General features: G+C 34.5%; 1 protein-coding gene across 7 annotated transcripts in view; it reads right to left on the reverse strand.

Moving 5' to 3' along the window:
* Positions 1 to 15815, reverse strand: part of lqf (epsin homolog lqf) — a 41176-nt gene that overhangs the window by 2491 nt on the left and 22870 nt on the right. For 5 of the 7 annotated variants that reach the window (XM_071588846.1, XM_071588845.1, XM_071588844.1 and 2 more), the window contains 5 exons: positions 12871 to 13144; positions 8591 to 8626; positions 6467 to 6557; positions 4302 to 4586; positions 40 to 237 (listed from right to left, as the gene is read on the reverse strand). In XM_071588846.1, the coding sequence (XP_071444947.1) occupies positions 40 to 237; positions 4302 to 4586; positions 6467 to 6557; positions 8591 to 8626; positions 12871 to 13144 (884 nt within the window). The remainder of the gene's footprint in view (positions 1 to 39; positions 238 to 4301; positions 4587 to 6466; positions 6558 to 8590; positions 8627 to 12870; positions 13145 to 15815) is intronic. The other 2 variants (XM_071588849.1, XM_071588847.1) reach the window with 2 other exon arrangements.

Here is a 15815-nt window from a genome sequence, read left to right on the forward strand (position 1 = left end):
CGCCTCAGTTTGATGTAAAAGGGATGAAATTACTCATACCACTGGGAGCTGGAAGTTGATGTGGTTTAGATGTTCCAGGAGGTACAGGCACAAGGTTGTCAAGATTGACTAAGGATGAGTTCTCTCCAAGGAAGCTAGCTGGTGTCTTTTTCTGGTTAGTACTAACTTTATCTTTCCCTCCAGCAGGTAAGCTGTCATCCAAAGAAGACAAGTCGAATGGGTCAGGTGATGACATACCTGAAGTGCAGAATTAGAGACTGTTTATAGCACAGTATTTTTCATAATGAACAAACAATCAATAAACTTGAAAGAATTCTAGGAAACTATTTCTAGAAATACAATTAATCCAATTAATGTTTGGAATAAATTCTTTTAAAAAAAATCTCCCTTACTCTTTTATGTTATCTTTAGATCTCTTCTTGACATTATCCTATCAAAATATTTTATGAATCATACCAATAATAGAATATGGCTACAAATCTTTCACATACTTGGACTAATTTGGAGATAATAACATTATAAAATTAATAATTTATTTATTAATTCTTCTAAATTATAATTGATCAAAGCACAAAATGATGGAAGAAGTAGGAAATAAAATGCTATAAGAGTACAATTTTTCCAAAATTCACAGGAACAGAATGAATTTTCAAGCAAAATTCATTCCATTAGAAGTCATTATATTTATATATACTACTTTGGCAAGAATAAACATAAACCAAACTTATGCCTGGTAAGTTATATAATACTCTTAGAGTTATATTCCCTAGTACTAGAGCTACAAGGTCGTACCAATTTAACTAACAAATCCTGGTCACTTTGGTCAATGACAAGCCATTAAGATGATAATCATCACTGAGAACAGTATAATTGGGAATTTCTGCATCATGCCCTATACTGTAAGGCAACAACTACAGATAATTTTTAATGTGTTCTTGGAATGATTCCTAATGGATGGCCATGTTGTGACTTACCTAGCTTTTCACAAAAATGGCAAAAATTATCCTTACCTCCTCTATTACATTTGTATTCATATTTACCTACTACTTACTTACTACGTTATAATTATTCAACGTCCATTTTAAGTTTAATTTGCAAAAGGTCTTGGCCTCTTTTATTAGATGTCCACATCTTCATATAAAATTTAGAAATTACATTTAATTCTCCACAGTAAACTTTCCGTACGAAGTGAAACTTTGCTTAAAAAACACCTCTAATTGCGAGTAATCCGCATCACGAACAAAATTGTTGGCCTCAAAAATGACTTGCTTTATGAGTGAATTTTCAAATAACATGTGATGAGGACAGAGGAATTCCCAGAATGATTACATGCCAGCTACTTCAGTTTGTGTTTACCACTTGTTCTGCTCGCATCTTGGTGTTGTTAGTGATCACACATTTTACCAAACTTCAGTTCAGATTGATTATTAGTTATTCTTTGGCAAAAAGTTTAATAATATTTTTTGGATAGTTTCACAAATGACCCCAAAGAAAAATTCATAAGAAGAAAAGCCTCAAAAGAATAAAAATAACAGCAGAAATGAAAAATAAGGTAATTGAAAATCAGGTACAAGGCATGACAATGACTGATTTAGTACACACATCAGCAATCAATTGACATCAATGAGTTGCATTTTCTTCAAGATAAAGACAAAATTAAGGAGGTAGATGCTTCAATGAGGGTGAAAAAAAAATTGCAGCATAATGGGTATGTATTCTCAACGATGTTCAAAGGTTGCTTCTCACATGGATTAAGGAAAGGCCATTGCAATTCGACACTATTAACATGAATATCATTTGTGAGAAGTGGAAAGTGATTTTTGCTGACTTTGTCATTAGATGTCAGGATCATCAATGGCTGAAGAAATATTATTAAGGAGCTGTGCATGGTCTGAGAAGTTTACGAAAAGAAGCGGCATCCACAACATTGTGAAGCAGCAAGCTCTGAGTCAAAGGCAGCAGAGAACTTCATCCGTGATTTCAAGAAACTCATTAATTCTGAGGGTTATCATCCCAAAAAGGTTTTTAATTGTGATGAGAGGGGTCTCTTTTGGAAGAAGATGCATAAGCAAACCTATTTCTACCCATAACAGCAGAAGAAAATGCACTGCCAAACCACAAGCCAATGAAAGGCCATCTCATAGTGCTATTTTGCACAAATACAAGGTGTTATCAAAAAAAGACAGGACTGATTTTATAACTTGTTTATTTCGACGGATACAGCTTAATTGAACTTGTCACCCTCAAAGTGCATGCCTTGGCTGATGACACACCTTTGCCAATGTTTCTTCCTGTTTTAAGAAACTCTGGGTTGGCATTGGTTCAATCCAGGAGTTCTTGACAAATGTCCACACGTTTTTGTCTCTGTTCATCAGTCAACACCCATGGGATGAATTTTGATGCAATGCACGTCGTGCCAAAAATGTCTGTCAAAATTGTCTGACAGGATCCAAAACTAATGTTCACTTCCTCGGCTATCTCCCTAACAGGTAACAGGTTTTGCCAGCACCAAATCGTTCACCAAATTGACATGGTGGAAGTCTGTCCAAGTGGAAGGCCACAGTTAGCGAATCTTCATCTGTCGAGGTTCTACCCGATTTAAAATGACTGTACCACTCAAAACACTACCTTCAACTCATAGCTTCATTTACAAAGCCTTGCCGAATCATTCCAAATGTCTCCGTAGCACTTTTGTCAAGTTTGAAACAAAATTTCACGCACACATGCTGTCCCTCTAGGTCCTTCATCACTGCTGCTGCATAACGACTAGACACAAACAAACGCAACACCTCTCGTTTTAGTCACCAGATGTGTCGCTAGATGGTGCACGGTGTCTCATTTCGATCCGTAGACCGGTTTGCAAAGAATAAAATCAGTCCGGTCTTTTTTTGTTCACACCTTGTATAAGTGGTAAATTGGAAATTAAACCCATGCTTGTTTACCATTGAGAAAGTCCACGACCTTGCAAGAAGTATTAAGTCCAAAACAGCAAGCCAAGTATGATGTGGAGATCACAGGCAACTATTGCATCATACCAAACATATAAGGCATCGCCCTAATTAGGCAATGATAATTCTTGCGTCACATTTTTACAAAATTTGCAGTGCTGGCAAAAACAAATGTCTTTAGACAGCTTTCTAGTAAAAAGGTATTGAGCGCATATCATAAATAATAAATTAGTTATTTTGATTTGGTTTGCTTTTACAAATCAAGTTTACATACCTGGTTGCTTCATTCCACGATAGAAGAAAAGGCAAATATGATCTATGATCAATAGAACACAAATAAAATAGATAACTCTTAAAAGGACACTCACATTGTGGATTGTTTGAGCTTTCGGTTTTCTTCAAATAAGACAACATTTTTGGAGAGAAGTTAGGGGTCTGGGGCGGGGATGGTGCAACGAATGCTAGGAGGAGAATTAAAGATGGCGGTTAAGGGTGGGAATTTTAGAAGATTGGACAGCGATATGTGAATGTACGTATGTATATATATGATATGGTATATAAGTGGATTCACGAGTTCTCACCTCTATATTGGTGGCTGAAAATTCCCTCACTCCCTGATACCTTCTCTGTTTTACATCCTTCTTAATTTGTCCTATGAACATGTCTCTTGGTCTTCCTTGTGGAATCTTCCCTTCTTTTTTTCCTTCTATTATATTCTTAATCAATACATTGTGCCTTAGTGTGTGTCCAATCCATCTATTTCTTCTTTGCCATAGAGTTCTCCATATGGTCCTATTCTGTTCTGCTCTTCTATGCACTTCCTGGTTCCTTCTTTGTCCATTTAGTCTTTAGCATTCTCCTCTAGCACCATGTTTCAATGGCTTCTATTCTTCGCTGGTCCACTTTTTTTAATGTTCCCGGTCTTGGAACCATATAAGCGTCATGCTCCACACTTAAGTCTTGACGAGTTGTTTCCTTGTTTACAGCCTTAGGTTCTTTGAGCATAGTAATTGCCTCTTCTACTTGAATGCGTTCTTAGCTCAGGCTAATCTTCACACGCGGTTGTGGTAGCGACCACAAGCGAAGAATAGCATATAACTAATAAATTAGTTTATACGCAAAAATTTATTTCAATAAACGAGTGTTATGCTGTATGAGAAATATAGTGGAATGAATAATGCTTGTTGTATGAGGTTCCACTATACTTTTCTCAACAGCCCTATGAATCAAAACTTTTTTCCTACCACGGTTCAAAAATACTAATTATGTAATCTGTGGCAACACAAATTTGGCCCAAAACAATACTTGAAATGGACAGTGGACAATGCTGAAATTGATCATTTTGTTATTTACCATTATTGTTATTGTTGTTGTTAACAACTCCATTGGTGTTGATAGGTTTCTCTCTCTGGTAAATTGCATCAAACTCATCTAACAGCTCATTTCCACCTTGTGTAGGAGCACCGGCCCCATTACTCGCAGGGGATGCAAGCGGCGATGGCGTGGTTCCCGAGTAGTATTCTGATGTGTCTGCACCTCCTGTTGGAGACCACGGACTTTGATGCGGCTTGGGTTGAGAGGGAGTGGGAGTACCTCCAAGTGATCTAGGGGCAGGCTCAGCTGGCTTCCACGGATCAACTGGTGGAAGACAAATGTAAAATTCAATTTCACGCCTAAATAAAGCATTAGTGTCATTTAATGTTTTATTCTCATTAACATCAATTCCTTTCCTTTAAAAAATGCTAATAATTACACAAATTTAGTGTGACGTCAGCCAGTATTGTTATGATCAAGCACTATTTGCTAACAAAGAAAATTAAATGAAAAATTCAAGTCAATTTGCAAAGCAATATAACTTTGGTAAACTATAAATGTAAATTTTGCCACCACCAACATTATCATTCACTGCTGTATTTGACAAGTTTTGAGAAAAATGTATACAAGAATAGCCATATGTCAACCAAGAATATTAAGTAAGAACTTCTGTTCAGAAGAAAGTGGATATTGCTGAATATGCAAATATTGAGAATAACATGACATTTTAGGTATTTAAGGAAAAATTAACCAGCCGAGAATAATGCAGAAATTATGGCAAAAATGATTTTTGAAATTTTTGTGGGAATTGCCTTTATAAGCAGCTATACAGATGTTCAAAGATGGACTTCAATGCCAGAATTTTTTATATTATCCTAGCAACCAATTATAAATATTTTTTGTACATCTTCATATCTAATGAAATCAAAAGAAATTACTTGAGTCACGAAGTAAAATTTTCTGATACTGTTTATTAATCTAGCTGCCATTACCTTTTGCCATCAGATGATTTCAATCAATTCAAACCTTTACTAAAAGTATGTATTCATAGAAAAATGCATGTTAGGATGAACAAAATATGTACTGGAAATTTGTGCACAGAACTGGAGGAAAAAAATTGCCGCACTTCTTGGCACAAATAACAACCGAGTGGCTTGTCAGGGAAAATTGGTCCGTTTTCCAATCATTACACAAGGATAGCCTGAGTACCAAAAGGATAGATACTTATTTGATTATGCAGTGTGTGTTGATTCAAATGGATGTGATAAGACTGTGTATATGATTTTGCTACCAGCCTGCCATTTTTAAAGTTGAAGTGATTGATAAAAGCTTATATTTAACACTTTTTTCTAGACATGTTAAAAGCAAATATTTTCAAATCCAAAAAAGTTTACTTTGTAAATTATGCCAAATTTTTAGGTGCAGTGCAAATCATACAAAGATTTATACACTATACAATACAAAATAAATGTACAAGTAATTTAGAAAGAACTGATTTTCTGAGAGACAGAAGGAATTTGGGCAACTGAAAGGTTGAGCATTAATGTAAATATAAAAATAATGACTATCATTCACCAAATTCCACGAGAGCATTGTTTAAGTGACTCCTGAACTTGGACATGAAACATGACTGCATGATACACATTTGCAGCAAAATCGTCGGTAACTAATGCCGACTAAAATTCCTCCATATTAAGAGAACACTAATGCACAAAATGGAAAACAGAAAAAAAATTAATGGTATGATGATTACCTGTGTAATGGCAAAGAAAACCACAATTTTTGCACAGTAAATGGCTAATTAGACAATATAAGGATTCCCAGATAACAATACAAAATATAACAATATAAATACATAACAATAATGTGTCAACAACATATGTAGAAAAAATATTGGAGGAAGTCTTGTTATGAGGAGAAGATCCATTAAACTAATAGATAGAATGAACGAATATTTAAGTGGAACGGCATATGCTAAGAAAGGGCGAGTTAGTGATGACACAAATATTTTTTCTCAGTTGAAATTTGAGATTTTTCCCCTGAATGCCTTCCCAAAAATCTGAGTGAGCCACACAAGGGTGTGGTTGAAAAGAGTCAATTTGATATCAATACCAGTAATTGTGAAATTCAAATATTAAAGCTCTTCTACAAATCTTTCAGAAAAATTACACTTTATTAATACATTACTTTCCAAATGTCAATACCTGGAGGAGTGGGAGTATCCACTGGTGCCCATGGATCCACAATGGAAGTAGATGCTGAACCAGTTGCAGGGCTACTACTCCAAGGATCATTCTGAAAATTAAATTTTACATTTAACAAAACAGTGATTACCTCCATTGACATAAATTTAAGAATAAAAGTATTGCATGGGAAATCTCTTTCAAAAAGATCTTGAAATCACATTAAAATGATGGTTACCACCAGAGTTGGGGATGTTACTTTTTTAGTAGTATTACCTCAGCTATTTCTACTCAAAACACATCTAAGAAAACTACAGCAACTGCTAAAATATGTGAAACTGTTGTTCCCGACATAGAGTACCACATTCCATTCCATTGCAAACTTATTATGTTATCCAAAAACATCAATTCCCATCACTCTAGGGAAAATTGATCCATTGAAGAGGAGTAAAGGAAAAATTCTTAAGAAATCAGTATGAGGGTTGGACAACAAAAAGGCCACGATAAACAAGACATTTCTTCAAATAGTGCAATTCAAATTAAAATTACATAAAATCAGAAAGATTTTTCACATTAGTAATTGTGATGAATAAGATAACAATATTCTACGAGGGTAATCCCAAAAGTACCCGACCCAACAGAGAAAACAAAAATTTTGGAATAAAATGTATTTATTTTTCAACATAATCTCCTTTCAGCTCTATAAACTTTCCCCAGTGATGTCCAATAAGTTTGATACCCTTTTCATATTAAGAACTGTCTTGCCCCTCAAAATAGCCATTAACTGCCGACATCACTTCTTCATGGTTGGAAAATCTTTGACCACCGAGCCATTTTTTTAAGTTTGCGAACAGAAAATAATGCGAGGGGGCTAAATCTGACGAATAGGGTATATGAGGTAGCAATTCAAACTTTAATTCATGAATTTTGACCATTGCATTAACGGATTTGTTAGCTGGTGCATTGTCTTGATGAAACAACACTTTCTTCTTAGCCAAATGCTGCCGCTTTTGCTTGATTTCTTCACTCAAACGTTGCAATAAGTTCGCATATTACTGGCCGTAGATAGTTTTTCCTTTTTCAAGAATGTCAATGAAAATTATCCCACGCTCATCCCAAAAAACCAAAACCATGACCTAGCCTGCAGATGAAACGGTGTTTGCCTTCTTTGGAGCCAGTTCTCCCTTTTGAATCCATTGTTTTGATTGTTCTTTTGCCTCAGGTGTGAAGTAATAGACCCATGTATCATCCATGGTTATGAAACTGCACAAAAAATCTGCTTTGTTGCTGTGAAACTTTGCTAAAAACTCAATTGAAACATTTTCACGACACTGGTTTTACTCAAGTCTGAGCAAATGCGGCACCCATCTTGCACACAGCTTTCTCATGTCCAAATTTTCAGTTAATACGCAATGTACCGCACGTTTTGAAATGCCTACTATGTCTGTTATCTCGCAAACTTTCAGTCAACGATCATCCAGTATCACTTCGTGGATTTTCTTCAGAGTTTCTGGAGCCATCAATTAATTTGGTTGACCAATGCGATGCTCATCTTGACAGCTCGTATGGCCTCGTTTTAACTCTCCTACCCAATATTTTACTGTGGTAAATGAAGGAGCAGACTCACCCAGAGTAAAATCTAGTTCAGCTTTTATATTGGTTGGGCTGAGGTCTTTCAAATTAAAGTATTGTATCACATTACGAGGACCAATATTCTTCATTTTCACAAATTCTCTGAAAATGTTCAGTATTGATGGCTGCCAAACAAATACTACACAACGTGGCATCTTCAAACTTGAAACATATGATTTATAGATTGGATACTTTCTAATACAGTGATATTTTGAAACAACTACCGCCATCTTTAGATCAGGCCGGGTACTTCTGGGTCCATCCATTTTGGGTTATCAATACAAAGCTGGTTGTACAATAACACTGGAGCACATTTACACTTTACATTTCTGGCATCACTCATTTCAAGTTGGCTAAGAAAGTACTGGACGACGGATTCTATCTATATATGTTAACCAACACACACACACACACACACACCCACACACTAAATATTCCACTCTAGCAGATATTAAGAAATTTTAAATCAAACCAAAAAGCAGTAACTCGCAATAACAATGATTAATTTCTTACCACAACATTCCAACTATGGTTTGAGATGTCCAGAGTCTTGGCAAAGGATTAAAACATAAGATGAAAATGGGAATAAAGAAATTTAAACAAATGTAATGGCCAGTAAAAAGAAGTAAATAAATAATACTTTGCTAAATATAAAAAAAATTAATGATTACATCTGACAACTTTACAAACAAACATAAAAAGGACTCAAATTCAGCTTGACCTCTACTTTTATCACACTGAACAGACTATATTTTTTAACAAGTCCTTAGTTGCCTTTATGCATCCAAATCATACATATTTTAAGCTAATGAAATTTAATATAACTGATTTTAATCATACAAAGAAAACTACCATTAACTTAAAACCATAAATAATCAACAATAAACTTTAATATTATTCTCAGAAAAATTTTAATTCAGTTTTTGAATACAATTAATTCTTTAAAAAATAAAAAAATATATACTTGATACACAAGTGTGGAACGAAGTAAATCAAATCTCAAGAAATACTAGAGTAACTTCATGCAATAATTATAATATTTTTCAGCACATTCATTTTTACTTTAAACTAGTTTACATCTTGTTGGCTAGAGTTAAACCAACAGCTGGAATTGAACCAAAATGGAAAAAGAGAGCTTTTGCTTACAATAATATCTTTGATTTAACTTGTTATGCATTTGTAAAGGTTTTTACTCCACCATCTACCACATGACCTTGATGCACAAATACCCAAAGCAGCACCCACGTAATTTACATGAAAACTGCATTGAATCTTTCTTCTTCCACCCTCCTCAATCCCCTCCTATCTTCCTTGATACATAATAATTAATAAATAAAATTATATCTAGCAAGCTTAATTGAAGTTTCTGCCAAACCAATTAATTATACCGAAGATGTTTTCCTGAAGCCTTAAAGTATTGTTTTCAGTAACTATGGTAAAACTGCAACATTACTTGACCATATACTACCTTGATCAAAAATTTCCCGGAATTTATTCAGAAAATTAAAAATACAAGTTTATTCATCTAAATCTATATTGTCCCCTTCAAAGTAATCCCCATCGACTGCAACACACTTATGCCAGCGCTTGATCCAATCCTCGAAACATTTTTTATATTCGGTTTTCGGTATGTCCATCAGTGCTTCCTGCGATTTTTCCATTACTTCCTCTCGGCTGCTAAAACGCGTTCCCCGTAATGGTTTTTTAACTCGATTGAACAGAAAGAAGTCACAGGGAGCCAAATCAGGTGAATTCGGTGGCTGTTGGATGGTATTTGTTGCATTTTTCGTCAAAAAATTACGAATAATGATAGCACTGTGCGACGGTGCGTTATCATGGTGCAAAATCCACGAGTTTTCTGCCCACATTTCTGGTCTCTTTCGGCGAATTGCTTCACGCAAACGTCTCATAACGCCCAAATAATACTCTTTGTTTACTGTCTGGCCTTCTGGCAAAAATTCATGATGCACTACACCGTTGTAATCCATGAAAACCGTCAGCATTGCCTTCTTTTTTGACTGAAAACGACGTGGTTTTTTTGGTCTCGGCTCATTTGGTGAACGCCATTCACTTGCCTGATGTCTGGATTGCGTGTCGTACTCATAAACCCACGTCTCGTCTCCAGTAATGATCCTTTTGATGAATGTGGGATCGGATTCAGCCTCGCAAATCATGTCTTTTGCGATGTCAACACGGTCTCTTTTTTGCATGAAATTGAGGTCTTTTGGCACCAACTTTGCTGCTACACGACGGAAACCCAAATCATTAACCACAATGTCTTGGGCGGATCCATAGGCAATGTTCAAGTCCTCCGCTATTTCTCTGATGGTTAATTTGCGGTTATTGACCAACATTTCTTTTACTTTATCAATTTTTTCACCGACTTTCGATGTCGATGGTCTGCCACTGCGTTCATCATCTTTGATTGACTCACGACCACTTCTGAACCGCTCGTGCCACTGGTAAACGACCGTTTTTTTTAGAGAATCGTTGCCAAAACACTTTTCCAACATTTCCAACGTCCGTGCGCCACTAAATCCATTTCTGAAATTGTAAAAAATCGCCAACACACACAGAGATAGATGTACTCTTGGCTACGTAACTTTTGCAAATGTCAAGTTATGACACTAAGATTTAAAGGGAATATCAACAACAGATGTACCAATTTAACAAAAAAAACAGAACTCAAATCGGAACGATGGGAGCGCCACACGGTGGTTATTCCGGGAACTTTTTGATCAAGGTAGTATTCTCCAAATTCTCACTTAATATACACCAAAATTTTGACTCGTTAAATCAGTCACTCAACTGAAAAACCCTAGATGAATAGTAGGGAAAAATTAGGCTTTTTGCTCATTCATTACATTTTGCTGCTGTGAGCAAAGAACAGGAACTTTGGACAGTCAAAACTTTTCTTATTTTGCAGAAAGGTGATCATTAACTTTAGAAATGAAATGTGATATGTTTTGCATATTTTACAGAAGTATAAATAACTGTCGGTCACCAAACATTTTCCACTATCCATTTTGAAAAGTTAACCAACATCCAGCAATACACTTGGCAATGTGGATGAATATCACAATCGTTTTTCATTTCAACAACGAGTTCAGCCTCATTGATATTTGGCATTAGATTGATATACATAAAAAAATTGATGTATCGCAGATATATGAAGATGCAGGCAAACCTTACATATTCCAAAGAGCATGGTGAAACACCAGAGAATTAGTTTTAACAATGATATAATTAGAAATTTTTATTGCATATTGCATTTGCACTTTTATCATGTTACTGCTCATATAGTTTATTGTTGCTAATTACTAATTTGGTCTTGAAGAGGGTGATCAACGAAAAGTGGTCCGAGCTATGCATTGAATTTTGGATAATGAACAAATTACAGTGGAAAGCCTTTCGTAGAAGAAAAGGTGAACATAAAAGATGATCCTAAATTAACTCTATACAATTTTCTTTGAATAAAATTTATACAAAAATTATTTTTTTCAGCATGGAATGCATAAATGTATCTTAAATTACCTTATATTGAAAAAATGATTAATTAAAGAGTGTTTCGTTCTACAAGATAGGTCGCGGAACAGATCACGCTTATACTACAAGGTTTCACCATCCATTTTAAAGCCACCACAAACTAAACTCTGCAGTGCATGTATATATTTTTTGTATGGAGAATATATTAATTGATTAACTGGGATTTACATTGAGAATGATGCTTTCCCTTTCACCCAAGATAACTTGAGAGTCTAATACATGCAAATCAACACATTTGAAGCTACTTTCTTCACGAATGTCCTCATTTTTTTTAACCTAAACACAACATGTTTTTTTAGCAGGATGAAAATTCACTTGAATGTCAAGTGCCAAATGTTTTCCAAAACTACGTCAGTTCCTTGGATTTATCCTGGTGCTCAAAACAGCAAACCCTTTCAATTCTAGCTTCAATCCAGTTTTTATTGAAGTTATCAATGGTAATTTTATCACATACCATTAACTAATTTTCTTTTATATTTTCATTGTAGAACTTAAGTTTTTTAGGTGCCTTGCTGGCTAAGGATGGATGGCTATGGATATGATATTCATCATATTTTCATGCTTGATACATTCATAACAGTGTACAAATTAATATATCTTCTTCCTTTTACTCTGTTGCATTACTTTATTCTAGCTTTTTGAATACGGAGCTAAATTAAATTACAGACATCTTTTCATTATACTATCTCTGGATTACTTTTGTGCAATTATTTGACACTACGAAAACCATCAATTAACGTTATTTTGTGGATAACATCATCAAAAGAGTTATATGCTTTGAATATTTAAAAAATTGAAAAAAATATGTACATATTAGGGCAATCTTTTCATGGAGTCAACAGCAAATTTAAAATTTTGAATTGGTCTGAAACTGTCTCAAGACCTTACCTTCAACACCAATGATTTTCAAAGCAACCTGCCCTAATTGATGACCTGACAACTGGAGGATGTTTACAGAGGATAGCTGTGCTAGAGTGATTAATTTTTACCTGTACTATTATACAATTACCATCTAGATAAGTTAACAAAAAATACAAATGAGAATTGCTTAAGCAAATCATTATTTAAGTTAACATAGTATAGGCATCACTGTTTAAAAAATAAATATTTTTTTAATATTTTAAGAAACATATCTCCATACAAATGCTTTTCCTTGCTTCATTATCACATGTTTTAAAGTAGTAGCGTTTACTCAGTATTCACTGCCCTACTACAAGTAGTAAATCTAAAATATCATCACTGGTTACCTGCGGTCTGGCTACAGGTGATCCAAGAGGTGATGGATGCTGCAGGACCCTCTGATGTGATGGAGGATGTGCCACTGGAGGAGGAGGTACTGCAGCTGTGGGCATTCCCCAAGGATCAAGGCTGACAGCAGGTACAGCACCACTCAGACCATGCAGGCCACTGGATGCATGATGCTGCGGCTGCTGGACGGTTGGCGGAGTCATACTACCAAGGTTAACATCCAAAAGGTCAAGCATGTGACTTTGCTTCTCTGGTGGCTCGTCCTGTGCATGTCTGTTTTAAAATCGAGGAAGATGAAGCAACTAGATAAAGGATCCTCCCTCCAGATAACCACAGGGGCAATGAAGCTGAAATGTTTCTGAAATTATGTTGTTTGGAAAGAATTGGTGAAAATGGAATGAAAATAAAAGAAAAGACAGTGAAACCTTGCTTTTACACCTAGGTAATGTTTGCTCATCATTTAATAATGTTTTCTTTGAGAAATTAGAATACAGTGGACTTTTATTAGTACATTAACAATGGACCTCAAAGTCTGACTGTACAATGTTTTTATAAAAAGTATCGGGGAAATTTTAGGAAGAATAGGTTTATTTCAGATATTGCTGCAATGCCTCAAAATTATTTCATGTACATCCCTTGATCATTGACGGACATTAGTCTAACGTTAGACGTTAGGTTTTTCTATGACTCAAAGGCTCCCTGGTAGGTGGAAGCCGAAAGTTGCTTAAGGGTATGCATGCAAGCCTCTTTGACTTCTTCTAGGGTCTGATAGTGGTTTCCTTTGGGGGAGGATTTCACTTTTGGGAATAGGAAATAAGACTGCTGGTTCTGGTTACAAGGATGCAAAAAGTGATGGATCGTCAAGGCGACCATGTAGAAAAATAGCTAAATTCTCATCCTTTCCTCCCATGTACACAAAGTTGAGAATAAATTTGATTTTCCATGAAAAAACAATTGGAGACCTTACTTTTTGAATCGCCCTTGTAGTATTCAAAATAATAGTGAAAAAATTCAGTAGATGTTCAAAAAACATCACTAACTACTATTTACATTGGAATCACACATTTGGAATTGACAGGCACTTTAAAGGAACAACAAAACTTTCCAAAGCCCTGTGTTTATATTTAAAATTAAACAAAAATGAAATATTACCATACTGAAACATTTACAGTGTTATAATGCCTGTAGGGTAAATTCTCTACTGTTACTGTAAGTTACTTTTCTGTGAAGATTTTCATTCAATTCAGTCGAAATTTATCTGTAACCACTAATGTACCAGTTTGATATTAATGTATTTGCCTTGCTTCTATTAACATAAAATACTTCAACTCAATCTATTTTGTTGACACAAACAACAAATTTCTCAAACCAAAAATTATTATAAATGAGTGTTGAGATGAGATCATAAAAATAAAATAGGGTGTTCAAATGTTGATGAACATAACTTACTACACTTTATGTAGTTACTACAATAATTTCTCAAAAACACTTTAACAAAATATTATTTGAAGTAATTTTGATCATTTTAATTAAGGATCTTTTAAGATACAATTTTGCCGATTTTACCAATGGTTGTCCTACTTATATATGGACAAATTTTAACATTGTTCTTTCATTGAACATACAAAAGAAGCGACTAAAATCTCTTTATGATAATTATCTACATGGTCTAGAGCTGGGGCCTGATGGATTGGATGTGCTAATGACAGAAATGTACTAACAATGAACATACTAATGCAAGTCCACTATATCATCAAATATTATCCAGTTACACTTCTGAAATTTGTAACTTCCCCAATTTATGCCAAAAATGGCAAACTACTAAGGCATGTTTCAAATAAGATATGACAAAATGAACGGACACAAATCTGATTTGATTTCATAAGTAAACAATGTTACTTTGTGATTTAACGCCAATAATATTTACAAATGGAATATGGCAACCAATAATTCCATCTGAGATATTTTTTTAATCATACATCACTAAAAGTGCTATTTTAAAACTTTAAAATACAAAATGAATGCATTAATTAGAAGCGATTTGCCAAGCAATGTACATAAATTAATAACTGAATATATAATTGTCAAAAAATTGATTTCCACAACAGAGTTGAATACCATAAATGTCATTAATATGCTATGAAAGCAGCAGGGCTAAGCATTTAAGCAGATTACAAACTTAATATACTTTTAAAGACTTACATACCAACATACACCAACAGAGGGAAAATATTTTCTTGAAAATTATCTGAGGTTAGTTTAACTGGCAGGAAAAATTGTATGATGATATAATTTCAGGAATTTTTAGTGCAGATAAGAGATTTTTCTTTCAATGCACCATCTCACAAATTCTAGGGTTTCAAAAGAGAACTTAAACATGAGGTAAAATCAGCAAGGCTAGCATCTTGTATCACCTTAAGGAAGTTCATCCATCACTGTACTAGTCAGTTACTCATAAGAACACTATCTTATTCAATCAATAGAGACACGATATCCAAATATTCTTTCATTCTGTGGCAAGAAGAAAAATATGCAACTCCAAATGCTTCATCAATTTTGAGCACATCTTAAATTCAGCAAGTTATTTTTATAAGACATGAGTAAATGCAACGCAAGCTCTAGTGATAATCACATGTGGAATTATACCAGACTAAAATAGTCACTTTTCAATATTTCGATTGGAAAATGCTAAAATAAGATGTTTTATTATATCTTGTGTCACTCTTTAAAACATAAAGTCAATGATTTATTAATTAACATGTAATTTTTTTACATAAAATCTCCTGGCCAATGTCTTAATCAGCAGATTACCTGCCAGTGTAATTTTATATAACACCATAGAAATAACGATATTTTGATGTCTGTTTTTGGACATGCTAGTGGTCCAAAAATTTTACAGACTTAGTTTCACAGATGATTCTAATAAAATAACCATCAACTAACA

The sequence above is a fragment of the Hetaerina americana genome, unplaced genomic scaffold (genome assembly GCF_022747635.1).
Source record: "Hetaerina americana unplaced genomic scaffold, ioHetAmer1.1.p SCAF_3, whole genome shotgun sequence".
In the NCBI taxonomy this organism is placed as follows: Eukaryota; Metazoa; Arthropoda; class Insecta; order Odonata; family Calopterygidae; genus Hetaerina; species Hetaerina americana.